The sequence below is a fragment of the Temnothorax longispinosus genome, chromosome 1, assembly GCF_030848805.1.
Source record: "Temnothorax longispinosus isolate EJ_2023e chromosome 1, Tlon_JGU_v1, whole genome shotgun sequence".
NCBI classification, from domain to species: Eukaryota; Metazoa; Arthropoda; class Insecta; order Hymenoptera; family Formicidae; genus Temnothorax; species Temnothorax longispinosus.
In genome coordinates, this window is record NC_092358.1 from 20462331 (window position 1) to 20483497 (window position 21167).

The 21167-nt window shown below is 31.8% G+C and overlaps 2 protein-coding genes and 1 long non-coding RNA gene across 3 annotated transcripts; 2 read left to right on the forward strand and 1 right to left on the reverse strand.

Moving 5' to 3' along the window:
• Positions 1-1459: 1459 nt before the first annotated feature.
• Positions 1460-10789, forward strand: LOC139813909 (rotatin-like). The gene is given in 28 exon segments (XM_071779818.1): positions 1460-1735; positions 1834-1863; positions 1866-1994; positions 2115-2219; positions 2297-2818; positions 2899-3010; positions 3013-3350; positions 3449-3658; positions 3733-3939; positions 4135-4308; positions 4400-4535; positions 4675-4899; positions 5021-5279; positions 5415-5590; positions 5687-5929; positions 6044-6267; positions 6409-6702; positions 6890-7127; positions 7210-7378; positions 7456-7652; positions 7730-7999; positions 8002-8202; positions 8205-8434; positions 8518-8722; positions 8844-9055; positions 9167-9307; positions 9367-9496; positions 9581-10789. Coding segments are annotated over 28 exon segments (5937 nt in total). The 3' UTR covers positions 9865-10789.
• Positions 10790-13032: 2243 nt separating this feature from the next.
• LOC139816380 (uncharacterized) lies at positions 13033-20540 on the reverse strand. Its single transcript, XM_071783878.1, has 15 exons — positions 20164-20540; positions 19730-20080; positions 17823-17969; positions 16755-16865; positions 16543-16635; positions 16272-16391; positions 16060-16152; positions 15795-15908; positions 15550-15642; positions 15276-15395; positions 14905-14991; positions 14639-14746; positions 14410-14505; positions 13752-13928; positions 13033-13520 (listed from the first exon to the last, which is right to left on the reverse strand). Exons 1-15 carry the CDS (start codon positions 20469-20471, stop codon positions 13340-13342), a joined length of 2199 nt encoding a protein of 732 aa, XP_071639979.1. The 5' UTR covers positions 20472-20540; the 3' UTR covers positions 13033-13339.
• Positions 13409-14907, forward strand: LOC139816389 (uncharacterized). The gene is made up of 3 exons (XR_011733002.1): positions 13409-13600; positions 14221-14351; positions 14670-14907. It is a non-coding gene; the product is annotated as an uncharacterized lncRNA (long non-coding RNA).
• Positions 20541-21167: the final 627 nt, after the last annotated feature.

Here is a 21167-nt window from a genome sequence, read left to right on the forward strand (position 1 = left end):
GTTACCTAACTCAACCCAAGTGATGATATATGTATAGTAGCTTTATTTCTCCCTAACAAAATAATTCACAAAATTGCGTTATCTAATTCAACCTAAGTAATACGTATTTCGAAAAAAGATGTGAAATCTTTAAATTGCGCCAATTGCAAAGAGAATATATACACTTTGAAAAATAATTTTGCAACTACTTTTAAAAAATGAAACAAAATTGTGTACCTAACTCAGCCCAAGTGGTATGTATCTTTGTATTCCTGAGAGTCTTTCTATCAACTTTCTATCAAAAATAAAAATATTAATTAAAATAAAATAAATAATTTTTCTTGTAAAAAACTTGGCGCTGCTTTTTTAAGGTCAACCCAGACAAACTTGCATAGGTGCATAAGCATATGCATAAAGAGATGGATTGGTCTATTTCCTTTTGCACATATACATGTAAACCAATCAATTTCTTACGCTTATGTTTATGCGCTATGCAAATTTGTCTGGATAAGAGCCTCCGCACAAGACTCTCGTATGATAGCGTAGCGTAACGTAACGTGGATTAACGCACAAGAAACGTATCGGTTAGAGCCTCCGCATAAAATTTTCGTATGGTAACGTAACGTAGATCAACGCACAAGAAACGTATTGACGTATAAAGCGTCATCCACAATGGCAGCAGGAGTATACAGTAAGACGTAAGCAGTAAGTTATTGACTAATGGGATTTTTACAATTCAAGAATAATCGACTGTGATTGGTCAATAGAATAGCTTACTGCTTACGTCTTACTGCATACTCCTGCTGCCATTGTAGACGACGCTTAACGCCGTAACCGATACGTTTCTTGTGCGTTGACCCACGTTTCGTTACACTACGTTGCCATACGAAAGTCTTGTGCAAAGGTTCTAAACCTTAAAAAAGCAGCGCCAAGTTTTTTACAAGAAAAATTTATTTATTTTATTTTAATTAAATATTTTTATTTTTGATAGAATACTACCACTTGGGTTGATAGAAAGACTCTCAAGAATACAAAGATACATACCACTTGGGCTGAGTTAGGTAACACAATTTTGTTTCTATTTTTTAAAAGTAGTTGCAAAATTATTTTTCAAAGTGTATATATTCTCTTTGCTTGGCGCAATTTAAAGATTTCACATCTTTTTTCGAAATACAAACGTAGTACTTAGGTGAATTAGATAACGCAATTTTGTGAATTATTTGTTAGGGAGAAATAAAGCTACTATACATATATCATCACTTGGGTTGAGTTAGGTAACGAAATTTTGTGAATTATTTGTTAGAAAGAAATAAAGCTACTACCATTTTAGATTTTAAATTTACAGCATACATACGCGTGTAGTATACAATAAGGACTATGGCGCCTTTTTTTATCTCCTTTTAGTAACGGTTGAATTTGTAAAAAAAAGTTGGCTCTGGGAAAAATATTTTTTTCTTGAGTATTATATTTATATGTATATATGAATTGCGTTTATAGTACTATACCATTTAATATGACACTGGAAAGTGAGAACGGTACACAAGTTTCTAAAACGATAGAAGGTGGTATTAAATGGTTAGTAATGCCATGGCAACCACTGGTTACATCGGATAGAGGAGTACTCACCGCAGTTGAAGAAGCTCTTAATAATGCTGTCGATATAAATCATATACTACATACGTGTCAGTTTATAACAAATGTTATGATGCAAGATTTTCCAGCAGAAGTTTTCTTTCAGCGACCAGCAATAATTACGGTAAACATTTCTTTTAATAAATTTCCTTTAATACATGCGTATATACATGTTGTTTTGAGTGATAAATTAATAAAGTATATATCTTAAATGTGTTACAGATACTTCATGGTCTTCTTAAATCGAGCACTATAACATGTCAGAAACTAATGTCGCATGTATAGTTCCGACTGTGTTAAAGACATTGCGTAAACTAACTCGTTCTCTAAGGTTCCGCATTTATTACTACTGTGAACCGTGTGTGGCGAATAAGAAGCAAAAAGTAACTCTCAATTATTTTTCTACGCTTGTTTAATACAAGAAACTATATAATATCTGTTATACTTAACAATATAATGATTTAGCGATTTTACCTTATTTCTTTGTACTATTTTTTACGTAGTTATTGGGTGGCAAGTTAGATAGCAACGTTTACACATCCTCGGAAGGTGGAGATGGTCCAGATAGTGGTGTACCGGAAGCGAACTATCAAGCATATCAATCGGCAGTGAGTTGATTTTGTCTTTGATTTCTTATCAAGTTTATCATTCTTGAGATTTCTTTATTGTGTAATATTCTTTTTAGGGGACTAGCGATAGAAGTCAGAGTATCAGCGAAAATGTCGACGATTCTGTCTTACAATTGCAGCAGATGCTTCTGCCGGTTTATTGTATAGAATCTTTGAAACACGTTCTTACTCAATTAAGCATTCCTATCAATACCCTTTTTCCTCTACGAAACATCAAATATGTCACAGACCTAACGCATGAATTAGTGCAGCTGTTGACAATTTGTGTAATGCCGAATATCTGGCTCTGCAACGATGGTATGGCATTGAAGATAAATGATGACTTAAAGGCGTTATTCAATTTAATGGGGGAGGTGATGGAATATTTTGGAAGCTGTAGTAATGTAGATCACTTGAGGATAACGTACTTGTATCTTACTACCATTATTATGAGATTATTGAGCAGTATCGTGCCATTAGAGCTAGCGGACGCAGTTATACCGAATTCTTTGAAAGAATCAATAACAAATGCTATAATGGACGCACCAATATATCTATTGTACCCAGCATTGCATTCTATGCTTTTAGAATATGCTCGTGTAAGTAATACAATTCTTATTTTCCTATTCCACTCATTAATGCCAATTATCACCGTTAATACAATCATTTTCATTTGCAGCAATTTCAGGATGCTAATCAGATAGCACTGATAAAACTATTCGATGATACTAGAACCGTCGCAAAGTCTATGCAGTCAGCTATCTGTATATTAAGAAATTTATCGGAGCAATCGCCTTCGAAACGTTAAGAATGTTACGTGCGTCTAAATTGAGTCTGTCGTATCATAAAAATTTAACTGTCGTTAAAACGGCTGTAAAATTTTTACAAGACATCCCGAGATATTCTTTAAATGATGAGGATCATGCGTTGGCAACAAAACTGATATTGAATTTATTAGCAAACGCAGATGTAGACATCCGATATACCACATATGTCGAATGCCACGTCCTGATTAAGAGTATTCTAGGAGTAGAATATAGTAAACTATCGTGGGAAAATTTGACGTTCCTGTTTGAACCAAATGTCTTGACAGAAATCATTTCTCATGGCGCAACTAGCGAGGATAGCAGAGTAATAGACAATTTTTTTTAATCAAACATTTTTGTGTTGCAAAGTTATGGTGCAGTTTTTGATTTTACAATTTAATTTAATTTTGATTTGATACACAGATAAATGAGATGTCGAGAGACATGTTAGTATTTATACTGAAAGGAAGAATACAAATGGGCGAAACTGGATGGTTGAAAGCTTTAGAAGCTCTTGTTCCTGTATTGTATCTCTTATAGTGTCACGCTGATACACATACACACTTAGGCCAATGTATAACTAAAATGTTTGATCCTGATGTTTCCAACAGTATACAGTTGCCTTTTCTTGAGGTAATTTAATTTGATCGCAGACATTTTTTCGTGGTTATTTATTATGTGCTATAATATAAATTTCAATTTTTCAGGTGTTAAAAGGTAATTTGAGATTTCTTTATTCACCAGACAGTGATATCCGGGAAGAAGCGTTGTGTCGGTTAATCTGGCTTCTTGGGAAGGAAAAGGATTCTGTCCAGAAATTGCCACGTTTGTCGTCTTTACACGGCTTGCCTCTTAGCTCACTCTGCTTATTTGAACGTAGAAACTCCATTAAGCGATCAGAAGGCAATTATCAGGTTACATATTTGCATTCAGAATATTTGAAAATCTCTTATGGTCTTGATTTAGTCATTTGGCAGAGAATTGTCCTTATGTATATTTTTTAAATTATTAAAATTAATATTAAAAATTAAAATGCAATTTTAGAAATATATGTATATAAAATGTATATATCATTTCGAACGTAATTCAGAAAAATACTTTGTTTACAGAGGAGCAATATGTTATCTGTGCTGGAAATGTTGAACGAACCAAATGTCGACCCGAAAATTCGAAAATCTGCATTAGTACAAATTAGCGTGATGCTTTCCGACACTTCCTTGCATAAATTGTTTATTAATCAAGGTGGACTATCTTTGATTTTGGATATTTTCAATAAAGCCCTGGTAAGTTACTTGATAAAATACTTGATAAAAAAGAATATTACAAATGTTTCTCATCCGATTTAAATGTTTTAAATATATTAAATGTTTTTAGGTAGAAAAGGATTATGTAAATTATGCAGATTCTGTGATACCAATAATCAGCATATTAAAACTACTCGCACTCTTTGAATGTACCATACGACATGAGTTATCTCTCAAAACTAATGTCCTTTTTAGTATCATAAGAAGTATGTATTTTATCATAATTTTTTTAAATTCATATACTTGTTTAAAATTTAATTTAAACATATCTAGTAAAGTTTCACTGCTATTTGCATAATTTATAATATAAGTTTGATGCTAAATGCATAAAATCTTATATTTTAGGCCTCTTTTTGTTTCCAAACAACGAGTGTGTAAAATCCGATGGCGCGCAACTATTGTGCTTACTACTCTACAGCGAATATATCATTAGAGTTAACGAAAAAGATGTGGAAAACAACATTGCGTCACATATCTCGTTGCCATATATTGTTGTGACAAACATGAAACTGCCGTTCGTGTGCAGATCTCATTGGAAGACGAGTATACATAGGCGATCTGATGTATCATGTAAGTAATAATACTTATAAAATGTTTCAGCTGGAAAAAATATGTTACTAATTCTGTACGATTTCGCGAGTTATTATAGAATTAACGGAAAGTTAATAGTTCCTTATTTTATAATTTGTAGTAATTCATGGCAGCAAACCAATAGTCTTAACGTTCATTAGACAGTATTGGGCCTGGGAATGGAACGGCGGCATAAACATGTTATGGAAATGCTTAGATGATTTAAAGGATTCCGAAATTGCACAGAAATTGATGATTCTTGAAAAGGATCTTCTCTCTTTACAATGCAGTTTTCCACAGTATTGTCAACAGCAACTCTACAATATTCAAAATTCTACTACGCACTATAGCGTTATATGCGCGTTAGATTACCTCACAATGTAAGTAATTGTTAAGTTATTGTAGCTAATAATTTTCATTACTACTGTTGATTTTAACGCATCAAACTTAAGCGCGTATCAAACGCATATTACAGCATATTGTTTGTTATCTACTATAATTATTTGATTTCTCAGGTATCTGAAATTTTACAAAGTACTTCAACGTAACGATAAGAAAGATATCGAGTCACTGCCGTGGGAACAAACGTTCGAGCGATTTTTATTATCGCATCCTACAAGTAAAGAGGACTGTGATTTATTCGTGGACGTTCTAATCTTTTTACAATTGTATTTAAATGTTGCAAAGAAGGGTGAGAGATGACTGAATAGCAAATGCTGAGAGAGCGTATACTTGCGTTTCTCAAATACGAATTATATATTAAAATGATCCTTTTCTATTTTTTCAGGAAAAGGTTCGTGGATCAGTAGGATTATGAAAAACATGACGAGATCATTGGCAGATTTATTTAAGAACTTAGAAGTTGACAATCAGAATGTACATCAATCTATACTGAAATTAGTACGTACATGTTCGGCGATCGAAAAAATGCAGAAATCTAACGACGAACCTAAGAACACCTGGATACGATTTGTAGAGTTCGTCGTTTCAACATTATGTTTCGGGGATCAACAGCATTTCTACAATCTCGGTATTAATATTTGTTAACTATATTACATCTAAATTTTAGTGATACCCATCTTTATTTTACAATATTGATTTCGTAAAGTTTGATATTATGAATATTCTTCCTTCTCTTTTTTAGCATATCTCGATTGGCTGTTAACGTGTTTGACGTATCTGATCGGGCAATGCAAATGGAGAAATCATAAAAATCTACTATTGTCTCTTTGCAACACGCTTATCGAGCCGATCGTGTCCTTTCATGGTGCTGGTACTGTTAGCTTTATGGGTTTATCAATAACAAGAAACTCGATAATATGTCTTAATCACTTGTTGCATCAGATGCAAATCAATTTTAATAAAAGTGTAAGTAATTTCAATTTAATATCGTTTTGAAAACGATATTACGTACAAATTATTATTTATTTATTGCGAATTAACGTATTACTTCTGTATTAATTATTAATTGCGACTCAAGTGAATAATACGATTGTCACATTGTTTCAGTCGTGGATAGTATTTTGGTGCGAAGAGGGACGCTCGTTAAGTTGGTTACCCATGTTATGGCAAAATAGAGATCCTTTGGTTCGCGCCTCGGCTTTACAATTATTGGCAGGTCTAATGAACACAGTACATACTGCGTCGCAACTCTTCAACGCAATCGCCATGGCACCGAGTGACTTGTGTCACACGTTGCTTCAGTGCATCACAAGCAGGGACGAATCTTGTTTAGTGAGAGAACAAGCGTGTATCGCGTTTTGCAACATCCTCAAAAACTGCAACTCTATGGCTTTTCAATGTGTAAGTGTGAGAGCACGATATATCATTAAATCAAAAACGTCGAGAAGGCATTAGTCTTAAAATTTTAAAAATTTTTCTTTTTTAATTAATATCACATAGAACATACTCATATTTTCCTACGTTTCTAAATTGCTGTAATATAAATTAAAGCTATGTACATACTTTAGAAAATTGTCTTTTTATACAGGATGATTCTTTACAACCACAAGCTATCCTGATGCATGCCGAGCAATGCAACATCTATCATGAAATCAGCGTTCTGTGTTCAAATATCTATACGTCGACGACTTTAGATGCGGAAGAGTCGGAATGTCAAGGAAACAACGGCAAAGCAACTATTGTACAAAGTTTGCAATCTAGTTGCATTTCATTGGTACCGCGCACCGTATCGCACTTATACAACTGTCAGGATGAATTACAACTCTGTAATTATATTATTTAGTTATATACTATAACTCTTTTATTTTTAATTATATATTTTTAAATTTTTCTTTATTTCTCTTACAGTTTCCGGAAGAGTTTCGGAAATAACAGATGTGGACAATCCTTTGCAATCAATAGCGACGCCTTCGCTTATTACAGCTGCTTGTAATTTATTGAATAATTTAATATTCGTCGGACAACACGAGGTTGTACGACAAGTCTACGAATATTCCATCGATAAGTATTTATTCGGGTATGTATGTAGAAAAATCTATAACGCTGGATTATCTTTTTTCACTTATATTATCTCATTTGATCTCTCGTTTCAAGGTGTTTGACTGAGATTCCGAAGGATATCAGGAGCAGGAAGAGTCTGAGTCATTATTCTGATACGCTGGAAATGTATATCAGCATCTGCACAGTTTTAACAAATTGCATCACGCATAGCAACGAGTACGCAGCCGTCGTACTCTTTTCCCCGGACTCGCTTTATATTCTATTTTGCTTCTTAAATATCGATTTATACCGTACGTATTTGAACATTTATTCGTCACAAATGTATAATTGGATTTTTAAACAACGTTCCATATATTAATTTCCTCAGAGTCTGCCGAACTGCACCTGATATATCTGCGTAACAGACTTTGGACGGAAATCTACAACTTCGTGGCTGTGCTTTCGTTAACGGAGGATCAACATTTTGAAGCCATTCAAAGCGCGTTAGAATTGTGCGAGCCTGAAACGGTCTTGGCTTCCATTTGTCTTGCGATAAAGGACTCTACGACAGATCTGAGAATGAGCGCCATTAGTGCTTTAGCTTTTCTACTGTCCCACGAGATTCAAAAAGATTCCTTAGGAAGAAGCGGCACCTCTCTATTACTAATGTGGCGCATGTCTCGATTGAAAGCAAAGATAGTGGTTTGCGAGATATCATATCGAACGTCAACAAATTATCTATAAGAGACGCGAATGTGCGAGTTTCAAGAAAATCAAACGAGAGCGAGAAAGATTTGCGTACGAAAGACGATCAGCTACCAGATCAAGGACAAACTACCATAGGAGGCGAATTATGTGGACTGTTCTTTTCATCGCTCACAGTTACACGAAATCCAAAAAAAGCAGCAAACAATCGGAGGATAAAGATCTTATTGTAGGTGCCCTTACTAATCTACTGTGCGTGTCGAAAAAGGCAAAGCGAGCGGCGCTACGGGGTAATCTTCCCGAGACCGCGTTGATTATCCTAAAAGAATTGTATGTCAAACTGAATCTTCAACCGTTTGAGCTTTACAAGAAGCAAGCGGAGAAAAAGGCAGGGAAAGACTTTAATACATGGAATTTCGATCATAATTTCCTGTATGAATTTGTAAGAACTTGTCTTTTTTTGTTGCACAGACTCATCCTTTGTTGCACGATGTGAATTGTACCTTCATACTTCTGATGAACTTCATGTGCGGAGATGTACGTGTTAAAGAAACCCTGACGAAAGAGGGCTTAGCGGACGTGGTGCACAAGTTATGGGCCTGGATAGCGTTAAATAAAACAGTGTCAACGTCTGCTTTAAAATTGCTGGCGACATTCACAACGAAATGTAACGTTGGTAAGATTACGTTTAAAAACCTACGCTTTATTTAATAATTATTAACAACTTTGAGAAAGATATACGATTTCTCTGTTAAAAATAATATGCAATCTTTTTAAATTACGTTTTAATTTTTTAGCCGCACAGTCTTTAACATTAACGACGATATTACCGGGAAGTGGATTAAGGAAAACGCCGAATACGCTCGCGCTGATACATGTCGTCATACAAGTAACGTGCAAAGAAATTGAAAGGGCCGGTCAAATTTTCGATAATCACAAGATGCACTTCGCCTTCCACATTCTGCGAAATGCGGTGCACGTTCACGAGTGTAGAGTCTGCATTTCGAAGGTAATTAAATCATCTCATTATTATTATTATTATTACAGAATAGTCTCAAAGTAATGAGACTGCTGTTTCCAAACTGATTAATTAATTATGAAGTAATGGTTCATTTTACAGAGTAATCTTCTCCAGCTTTTTACGAAGATACATCCCACCATCACCAAACGGGTGAAACCGTGGCCATTAGTGGAAATATATTGTCTAGAATTTTTAATAGATTTTACTTATTACGAGGAGGGACAGTTATGCGTACCAAAGGTAAAATATAGAAACATGTATATTAGTTGCTTGTGACAACTGTATGGTAACATTTTCAGGCCACCGATGCTCTGGACGTTTTAATGCACTTAGCAAAATTTTCCTCGTCATCGAGCAAAGTTCTCGCAATATCGATATTACGCAATTTAGCGTTCAACATAGCAAACAGACCTCGGCTTCTTAGTTCAGGTAAATAAACGAGTGTAAACCTAAGAAAGGTGCAATAATTTGTATTTACATTACAAATCGTACTAAATGTCTGCTATTTTTCAGTGGATTTCATCAATTTGCTGCACGACGTCTTCAAGAATGGATCACCATGCGAGATCAATCTAGCTGGATCCATGCTGTGGTCTCTGATCAGCAACAACCAAAAAGGAAAGCTTATCGCGCGAAGCGCCGGGTTCTCGCAGAGCATTCGGGAAGCCCTCGGCAGATTTACGTTGTCGAGTATCGACGCCAGTAAACAGGAGCAGGAACTGGTCAAGGTTCTGCAATACGTGCTCACCATTCTCAGTCCAGTCGAAATGAAGAATGTTGACGCGCAACCTAGTTGATATTTTGACGAATGACCAAATGTTGTACATACTAATTTCTGACCAACGTTAGCTTGTAAAATAATTAAATCATGTAATATTTTTTTATATACGAAATATTGTATAGTTATATTGGAGTATGCATTTTGAAGTGCTGCTGTTAATACAAACTGTCAGTGTAGATATACACACTTTTTGAACAAGTGTTTAAGTGCCATTATATATATATATAATGGTTTATATTTTATTTTTTAACAATCCTTTACAACAAATCCATATTCCACAAATTCAGATTCTAAATGATAAAGTTTATCTACTGACCTGATTTAGTCATTATTCAAATAAATTTTGTATAAATAATGTATAACAAGAAAAGGTATTTATTTAGAATACGGGCCTGAACGCAAATATAGATAAAATTATGTTCAATCGACGCGTTTTTGCACGAAATGAAAGAATCTGACAGATAAACGCGGCGGTCTGCCTCGCGAAGCGAGATATTAATCGTTAAAGTTGACGACTATTCGGGTTAGAAAATCTGACATACCGACGAAATGCAGCGATACGAGCATGCTCTTTGGCCACTTGCGCATGCGCTGGGGCCACAATCACGTAATTTTAAAGAAATGAAGCGCGCCAATGTATCTTATTACGTACTCGTAGCTGTCAGATTTGACAATAATTATTTAATATGTTGTTGTTTGATTTTATCCAACTAATGGCTAAAAAAGAAGATTTAGTGGATTACCTGATCCAACACGATGTGTTGCCATCGGAAATTAATTGTGAGAAGTGTGGTGAAAAATTAATCATCAACAAAGAGACATTGCTGTTTCGAAGAGAGCAAAAGTTTCCAAAGAGAAGTAGAAGAACACGAGAACCTATTGCAATCATTTAGACATTTTTGTAACTATATGCAATAATACGCTAATGTATATGTGTGCTAGCGATGCTTCTTGATCATTTCAGAAAGCCAAAGCGATAAGATTACTTTATACGAATTAACGTGTAATGAACTTTATATTAACAGCACCTTCATTGTTTGTACAAAGTAAAGTAATATTATGTTGATAATACATTCCATCGTTATGATTTGTTGATATTGATTTAAAAATTGTACAAAATATACTGATTTATTGTAATGCGTAACACTATTCCTTTTACACCTTTTTGGGCAAAAATCGGCCAATAGTTTTTTATAACATCCTCCTTTCTAACTACATTATTTATTATTTCTGGTTTATTATCTATATATTAAACAACAGAAAGTTAATAATTCTACGTTAATAAACATGATTTACTTGTTTTTTTTTCGCTCGTCGATGTTCGCGGCCCCGTGGCACCTCAGATCCGTCGATTAAGATAAGGGCTTGGATTGGGCCAAAAATTCTAAAAGCGAGATGCTCCGCAAAGGCTGGACCCTTGCCTCGAATCCATGGAGGTTGCCCGAGGTGAGCAACCTTATTTGGTACGACGACCTGCTGGCTTCCTGGCGAGCGCGAACAATGAATTCGAGCCGTTGCACAATAGATGCTCAATAAGATAATAGATGCACAAATTATTAATAACTTTTTTGTTCGTGCCAGTATATTGTTTATACAGATGGCATTATTTTCGAGAAATAGTGCCGAATCGAATACATTAATGCAGAATTCTGATGTCGAAGATTTTGCTTGTAAATTGCTATATGGAAACAATAAAGATACATAATAATGAGAGAAATAAAGATATACATTTCTTTTACTTAATATAATTGCTCTTTATTATTATCTCTCTTATCTATATACCATTACATTATGTTCATGCATTAATCATAATTTTTATCAAAGTAAAAAAAATATATTTAGCGACTTTTTATATTATAGCAAATTCAGTCATTCGCGCTACTCTATACCGTTGCACACGTAAAGCTAATATACATATATGAAATTATACAAAGTGATATAAATAAAAATATATTTTAATGGATAAAACATTATAGGTTTTAATATTATTACATCTTTGACAGATAAAAAGCTGAATATTAATGTAAACTTGTGTCTCCTCAATATGCTCGTCAAAAAGATTTCTTCTTTTTGTATAAAAAATGTTAAAATATGCAACGGTTGCGTTTAGTTTATATTAATGCGACAAAAAACACATGTCTTTCACATTTCTTATATTAAAAAACGCCTACACAACTTGATCATCTCATCCCTTTACACATAGTATATAATTCCGCTTTCTTAATTAAAAAGCAAATTTTTGTAATTAACGTTAATGTTAATTGTTATTATAATATTTGACTTTGTTACATCGAATTTAATTTTATATTATTATCATTTAATATTTTTTATATGCATAGTATAAATAAACACTGAATAAATTTAAATAATGAAAGAGATTCATTAACATTTAAATTTATATCTATAGTTTAGTTATGCTTGGTACATATAAATATATAATAATGATCTATTCAATTATATATTATATTATAAATTAAATGATAATTTTTGAAAGATTAATTGTCCTAATGTGTAAGATATGATAATGTTACAAGATAAATACATATAGTAATCATTATTATTTCTTTGTCGATACTTGTGTCTCCTCAATGTGTTCGTCAAAAAGATCTCTTCTTTTTGTACAAAATATGTTAACATATGCAACGGTTGCGTTTAGTTTATATTAATGCGATAAAAAACGCATGTCTTTCACATTTCTTATATTAAAAAACGCCTACACAACTCGATCACCTCATCCCTTTACACATAGTATAATTCGATCCGCTTTCTTAATTAAAAAGCAAATTTTTATAATTAACGTTAATGTTAATTGTTATTATAATATTTGAATTTGTTACATTGAATTTAATTTTATATTATTATTATTTAATATTTTTTATATGCAAAGTATAAATAAACACTGAATAAATTTAAATAATGAAAGAGATTCATTAACACTTAAATTTATCCCTTATAGAAATTTAATACTGTAAGTGATTTTTTGGCTAGTGATTAATCATTTAAAAGCACTATTAACAGTGCTTTTAATAGTGTTTTTAAGTGATTAGTTACTAGCCAAAAAATCACTTACAGTATTAAATTTCTATAAGGGATATCTATAGTTTAGTTATGCTTGGTACCTATATAAATATATATATAATAATGAACTATTCAATTATATATTATATTATAAATTAAATGATAATTTTTGAGAGAAAGATTAATTGTCCTAATGTGTAAGATATGATAATGTTACAAGATAAATACATATAGTAATCATTATTATTTCTTTGCCGATACATAAGATTATAAAAATTTGCTTAATAAATTTTTAAAATGTGAAAAGAAAAAGCGGAAAGTATATACTTTTTACTAAAACAATTTATAATATAAACTAACGTTATATAAATTTTACACAAAATAAACGGGAAATTTTGCGTAAAAAGTCAATACATATTGAATTTGTAATATACTTTTTCTTCTGTTTTGTGTTACATATGCAAGGTGAATAATTACTCGTCATCGTCTGCTCCGCCACTCCTTCGTTTACGTGTGTCATCAATGTCTACTTCGGTACTCTTTCGTTTACGTGTGCCATCAGTGTCTGGTTCGCCACTCTTTTGTTCATGTGTGTCATCAGTGTCTGCTTCCGAGGGATCCGTAACACAGCTTGTTGGAGTTGAAATGCTCAGTCTGCATTAAAATGTGGTGTAATTAAAAATTGAATTATATAAAATATTGTAGCAATGTGCCGAAAAATCAATATTTAAATGGTAAGATGTTATTATATTTTATGACATAAGTCATTACAGGTAAAAAACAAGTATGTAGAAACGGAAAGGTAATTTTTTAAAATAATTTAGTTGTAAATTTTTCTAGTTAAATGCTATTACATTGAATGATATAAGCAAAACGAGTAATTACTTATCAAAATCTTCTTTTACTCCTTCGAATTGTTCTCCCAGTTCTTCGAATTGTTCTTCAAAATTCGGCTGCTTTACAGCCGCTTCAGGATAGGCTTTCATACTAACGCTTGTCTTGTCGCCAAATTCTTGTCCAGGTGATGGAACGGACGCAACGGATAAAGGTTCCTTTTCATATCTGCATTAAAATGTAGCATTGAAATGTGATGTCATTAAAAATGGAATTATTTAAAATATTAACATTGTAAATTTATTCTTGTGCAGAAAAGTGTTAACATATTTAAATAGCAAGATGTTATTATATTTTGCAAAAAATTTCGTCTACAAGTCTGCATTAAAATGTAATATGATTAAATGTAAAAACGGAAAGGCAATTTTTTAAAATAATTTAGCTGTAAATTTTTCTAGTTAAATACTACATTGTCTGATATATTGTTTGATATAAGCAAAATGAATTGGATGTTTTGCAGAGGAACCCATATCATCTTCCGAAGTTGAAGTACTTGGTCTGCATTGAAATGTGATGTCATTAAAGATGGAATTATTTAAGATATTAACATTGTAAATTATTCTTATGCAGAAAAGTCAAAATATTTAAATAGTAAGATGTTATAATATTTTACGTTATAAGTCATTATAAGTAGAAAACAAGTAATTACTTATCAACTGCGCCTGGGTCTTTTGTCGTTTGTTCAGGTAATGGAACGGGCAGCCTTTGTTCTTTGAAAACGTCTAAATTGATGCCTTTTAGAAATCTGCATTAAAATGTAATATGATTATATTTAGAAACGGAAAGGCAATTTTTTAAAATAATTTAGCTGTAAATTTTTCTAGTTAAATACTACATTGTCTGATATATTGTCTGATATAAGCAAAACGAATAATTACTCTGTCCACTTTTCCTCCATGATTTGTTTAGGTGAAATGGGCAGCCCTTGAATTGTCTGTTCTACAAAGGGACCCATATTAGAAACCGGTAAAGCTGAAGTGCTAGGTCTGCAATGAAATGTGATGTCATTAGAAATGGAATTATTTAAGATATTAAATATTAACATTGTAAAATATTCTTGTGCAGAAAAGTTAAAATATTTAAATAGTAGGATGTTATTATATTTTACGTTATAAGTCATTATAAGTAAAAAACAAGTAATTACGTATCAACTGCGCCTGGGCTTTTTGTCGTTGGTTCAGGTGATAGAACGGGCCAACTAGGTTCTTCGGATAAAGGTTCCTTTCCATATCTGCATTAAAATGTAGCATTGAAATGTGATGTCATTAAAAATGGAATTATTTAAAATATTAACATTGTAAATTTATTCTTGTGCAGAAAAGTGTTAAAATATTTAAATAGTAAGATATTATTATATTTTGCAAAAAATTTCGTCTTCAAGTCTGCATTAAAATGTAATATGATTAAATGTAAAAACGAAAAAGCAATTTTTTAAAATAATTTAGCTGTAAATTTTTCTACTTAAATACTACATTGTCTGATATATTGTCTGATATAAGCAAAATGAATAATTACTCTTTCCATATTTCATATACGTCCTTTATGCCTTGTCTATTAGGTGAAACGGACCGATCTCGTATTTCCTGTTCTGCACAGGAACCCATATTAAAAACCGTTGAAGCTGAAGTGCTAGGTCTGCAATGAAATGTAATGTCATTAAAAATGGAATTATTTAAGATAAACGTTGGAAATTATTATTGTGAAGAAAAAAAGTCAATAATTAAATAGTAAGATGTTATCATATTATATGATATAAGTTAATTGTTATAAGTAAAAAACAAATAATTACTCAGCAAATGCGCCTTGGTTTTTTATCGTTTGTTCAGGTAATGAAACGAGCTGCTTATAACCCTCCAAAGCACTTTCTACCTTTTCTACAGTTCTGCATTAAAATTTAATATGATTAAACGTAGAAATGGAAAAACAATTTTTTAAAAATATGACTGCGGTGTTGTAAATTATTTTTATGCAAAAAAATCCAAATTTTTCTAATAAAATACTATTGCATTGTCTGATATAAGCAAAACGAATTACTCTTTGTACACTTCAGCTATGAGTATTGATTCTTGTCCAGGTGAAATGGACTGCTCTTGAATTGAATGTTCTGCAGAGGAACTCATATCATCTTCCGAAGTTGAAGTACTTGGTCTGCATTGAAATGTGATGTCATTAAAGATGGAATTATTTAAGATATTAACATTGTAAATTATTCTTGTGCAGAAAAGTTAAAATATTTAAATAGTAAGATGTTATTATATTTTACGTTATAAATCATTATAAGTAGAAAACAAGTAATTACTTATCAACTGCGTCTGAGTCTTTTGTCATTTGTTTAAGTGTTGGAACGGGCGGGCTATCGTCCTCTAAACTCTTGAAAGCGCTTTTTACAGCTCTGCATTAAATTGTAATATGATTAAATATAGAAAAAGCAATTTTTTAAAATAATACAGTTGTAAATTTTTCTAGTAAAATGCCATTACATTGAATTATATAAGCAAAATGAGTAATTACTCTTTAATTGTTTTTAAAGTTGTTAATAGTTGTTCAACAATTTGTGGATTGGGCTGCTTTTGAATTCCATCTGCTGCAGAGGAACCCATATTAGAAATCGTTAAAGCTGAAATGCTAGGTCTGCAATGAAATGTGATGTCATTAAAAATTGAATTATTTAAGATATTAACATTATAAATTATTCTTATGCAGAAAAGTCAAAATATTTAAATAGTAAGATGTTATAATATTTTACGTTATAAGTCATTATAAGTAGAAAACAAGTAATTACTTATCAACTGCGCCTGGGTCTTCTGTCGTTTGTTCAGGTAATGGAATGGACCGGCTATATTGCTCTAAAGTCTTGAAAGCGCTTTCTACAGCTCTGCATTAAAATGTAATATGATTAAATGTAGAAAAAACAATTTTTTAAAATAATACAGTTGTAAATTTTTTTAGTAAAATGCCATTACATTGAATGATATAAGCAAAACGAGTAATTACTTATCAATTCCGATAAAGTTTGTTTTTAGTTGTTCACGTGCAACAGGCCACTTTTGAATTATCTGTTCTGCAGAGGCATCCATATTAGAAACCGGTAAAGCTGTGCTAGATCTGCAATGAAATGTGTGATTAAGAAAAGAAGAAAAAATGATTATTTAAAACATTCTAGCTTTATGCATTACTGTATGCTATTATGTACCTATAGACGGTGATCCGCAATGATGTAAAGATTTGTGTGAGTGGGAGGAAGGAAAGAGAGAGGAAAAGCGAGATAGGAAGATAATTTCTTATATCTCGAATTTTTCTGTAATACTAACATCTAACAAATAAATATCAAAACTACAGTGGTGATTTCTTATACATATACGCACACACATATATATATATATATATATATATATATATATATATATAGACTGTAGAGGAAAAATTGGAAAAATTTCGGATACCGGTTCCCAAAAAGATCGGTAACGAAAAACTATGCACTCTATAACACTCCCCGGAAAATTCTACCCCTATTTTATATACTTTTGGTAAAAATTCGGTCGAATAGTTTGAGAGTGTATAAAGAACATACATGCATACATACATGCATACATACATACAGACATTCTATTTTATATATATATATATATATATATATATATGTAGGTCCAGAAGTATGTTCCGGGACTTTATTTTTTACATCAGTATATTCCAGGACATTTTGGCAGTTTCCAGGACTGTCCTGGAAAAAATTCATGTCCTACGGCACGTTTCGGGACAATTTTTTGAATCTGATTACATATATATGCGTTATATTCCAGGACTGTACATTTCAAAAAACGTAAACAGTCCCGGAACATACCTCTAGACCTACATATATATATATATATATAGACTGTAGAGGGTTTTGGGAAAGGGTCTGAACCTGAGGACAAAGAGCCTCCATACAAAATTGTCTAAAAAAAAGTCCCTTTTTCCAAAAAAAATTTTTTGGGGATAAATATTACTATTCGGGGAAAGAAGGAAGAGCTATTGAAGGAAAAGCGAAAAAGCTAGTACTATATAAACTAAATGAATAATTACTCATCAAGTACTCCTGTGTTTTCTGCCGTTTCTTTGAATGATTGAACGTGTAAACCAGATGGTACTTGTTCTTGACTTTGAGGCGCAGGAATATATTTTCCTGTAGAAGGATCCTTAATATAAGGCGTTGAACTTGAGGTGCTTGGTCTGCATTAAAATACGGTGCAATTAGAAATGGAATTATTTGAAACATTGACATTGTAAATTATTCTTTTGTAAGAGAGTAAATATTTAAATATCAAGATATCATTATATTGTATGATATAAACAATTACGTATAATTACTTATCAAGTGCGCCTGTTTTTTCTATCGCTTCTTTAAATGATTGTATGAACAAATTAGATGTATCTTGACTTTGACTTACCTAATGCTATTATGTATGTACTTATTGACGGTGAACCGTAATGGAGTAAAATTTTGTAAGTGAGAGTGAGTAGGAGGAAGAAAAAGAAAAAGATAGGGAGAGAATGTTTTATACCTCGAATGTCTTTAATGCTAATGTCAAATAATTAATGTCTAGATTGAATTTGTGATTAATAGAAAAGTGAAACACGATATGATATAAAATTGAGTTAGGGTGAAACGCTATTTTAACGTAATTGATCTATTCTAGCTTTAGATGAGATGAAGAAATGTACATAAAATCACACGAATAATATTATATTAGTTTACCAAAATCCTGTCCTGAGATCGTAAAATGGTGTATCTCTTTAATTAAACTTATGATATTTTGTACGTTACAATGACGTTTTTGAAAAACTTCTAAAGCAGTTAACGAGTTAATATGAGTATGCGTTTAAACATAAGACGAATACGGTCAACAATTATGACGGTCGAAAATGATAAAATGTCTTCACGAAAAATTGTAGATAATGTCAGAATAAATTAGGTTGGTGCTATATATATGTATAATAATAATCTCAAGGGTAACGAATAATTAATATCACTATGCTGACATTTGTAGATCTATAACGTATATTCAAATATTATAAAAAACCGTTGATTGTTAGCTAATAGAAATTTTTATTAATTAATCATTTAAGTAATATGTGGATGGCATATTTGAGTTGTGCTATATAGACTTATTAAATAGAGCTATTTAATTTGAATACTGAATTTAAATAAAAACTATGTATAAATCATACATTTTATACAGCATATTTTCGAAGTATATATATATATATATATATATATATATATATATATATATAGAGAGAGAGAGAGAGAGAGAGAGAGAGAGAGAGAGAATAAAAGAGACTACCTCGACGCGAATACGTTTCTAGACATAAGTTGAACAAGACGGTTGAAAGCAACAGAATATATTTACGAAAGATTATAAGTAAAAATAAATTAGGTCAATAGCATATTTACAACAATAATTTCAAGGGTAAATAAAGCGAATAAAGCATTATAATATCACTATACTGACATTTGCAAAGATTAATAGCATATATTTAAATATTATATAGAACCGTTGATTGTTGCCTAATCAACAATCAACGGTTCTATATAATATTATCTATTCTAACAGTTTAGCAGGTTATCTAATCTAACAGTAATGTTTATTATTTATTAACTATCTATACTCTCTGGGAAAAATAAAGACGGAAATAATCCACCTTGGAGCCCATGATTGCGCGTAACTAAAAATCGTAATTAGCGATTCTATCTATTTCAAAAATTTTTAAGTTATACTACCCAGATAAAACAATTCGTGCGGGGTCATGTTACCTTCACGAAGTGATTTTGGCATAAGACGTGCGCGCATAGAAGGTCGCACTATCCCATCACGTGTGATTACACGTGTGATAGTGTATTTTATTGACGTAGAGGGCGAGAGAGAGAGAGAGAGAGAGAGAGAGAGAGAGAGAGATTGGTATTAATAAATTCTTGAATCTGTACTTACTTATGTTGATCCTTAGTTCGACATCTTACAGATTTATTTAAATGCTCGTTTAAATGTCCGACATCCCTCAAATAACTTATCACACTTCCACATGTACGACATTTTGCTTTGAATTCTGGTAAGTTGTCGAAATCTTTCAGATATTCGTCAGATAACGTGTGAGTTTGATCTTGAACATTATGTACAAAAATCATGTGTCTTCTGTAACTTACTTGATTGGTTTCGTTTTTGTTTAACCAAATGTATCTGCCACATTTGTTTACATTGCACTTTGCAAAGCTTGGATTTTTCTTTTGTATTTTGAAAAATCTGTTGATTGTTTTGCAAGGTCTTAATGGCGGTTTTTCTCTGCTGAAAGTTTAATTGTCTATAAATATTGATTGTTTTATTACTACATTTATGGTATTTTAATAAGTTTTTAAATATGTACTTACTTTGGTCGAGGATTGATTGTCCAATCGGGATGATCAGTTTTTTTATGATCAACCAAGTCTTTTGTATTAATCTTTGTAGTATATTTACATTCTGCCGCTCTGCATTTTGCACTACCATTTGAGCTCGTGTAATAATCACGTAGGTGGTACGGTACGGCGGGTTTACTAATTATATTATGTATTTCCAATAAGTGCCGTTGTAAAGCTTTTATCATTTGTGTTTTGGTTGCTTCATACTTTTTTTTACAAATCTTGCACTGCGCACACTCATCTTCAATATCTTGAAATTTATCCCACAACTCCGCCATTATATCGCCCTTGTGTCGCAGAGAGTCTATTACGATGTGGTACCGAACCGATCTCCACGAGCATTTGAAGTAACTGAAAGGTCGAAAAGAGAAGCATGACTTATTTATCGGGAATGTATGTAAATACAGGGTTGGCAAAGTTACTTTGTAGAAGTATCTAGTTACAGTTAAAGTTCTCTTCACCGAAAAAGTAACTAGTTACAGTTACAAGTTACCGACTTTGAAAAATAACATGTTACAGTTACAATAATTGAAAAACAATAACTCGTTACTGTCCAGTTACTTTTTAGTTACTTTTTTGCAATGATTGTGTACTATTATTTTAATATGGAGTAAAGAAACTCTTGATTAAGTATAACACGGCATTTTCGAGTAGTGCATTTGTTGAACGAATGTTCAGCTTCGATGGTTCTATATAATGACGCCATAAAGAGGACACCTTCACGATGATATAATCGAATATCAAATTCTATAAAAATTAATAAAAATTTCATTAAAATTATTTTGGATATTAAAATATTATATTATATATTATAACATTGTATAAGTGCATAATAAATTTACCTGCGTATTTAGAGAGCATATAATTTAATTCTTTTACTATATTTTACTATTTTTTACTTTTTTAATAAATTATTATTCCTCAAAAAGATTTATTATTGAATATAATTTTAATAAACTTTTTTTTTAATTTTT

What these genes read in the sequence shown, in the direction of transcription:
- LOC139816380 (XM_071783878.1), bottom strand. Translation starts at nt 20,471, where the DNA reads ATGGCGGAGTTGTGGGATAAATTTCAAGATATTGAAGATGAGTGTGCG. An exon ending in GACTCAGACGCAGTTGATAA is followed by an intron (nt 15,909 to 16,059) that starts GTAATTACTTGT and finishes ATTTCAATGCAG; the next exon opens with ACCAAGTACTTCAACTTCGG. An exon ending in AGCCCAGGCGCAGTTGATAC is followed by an intron (nt 14,747 to 14,904) that starts GTAATTACTTGT and finishes ATTTCATTGCAG; the next exon opens with ACCTAGCACTTCAGCTTTAC.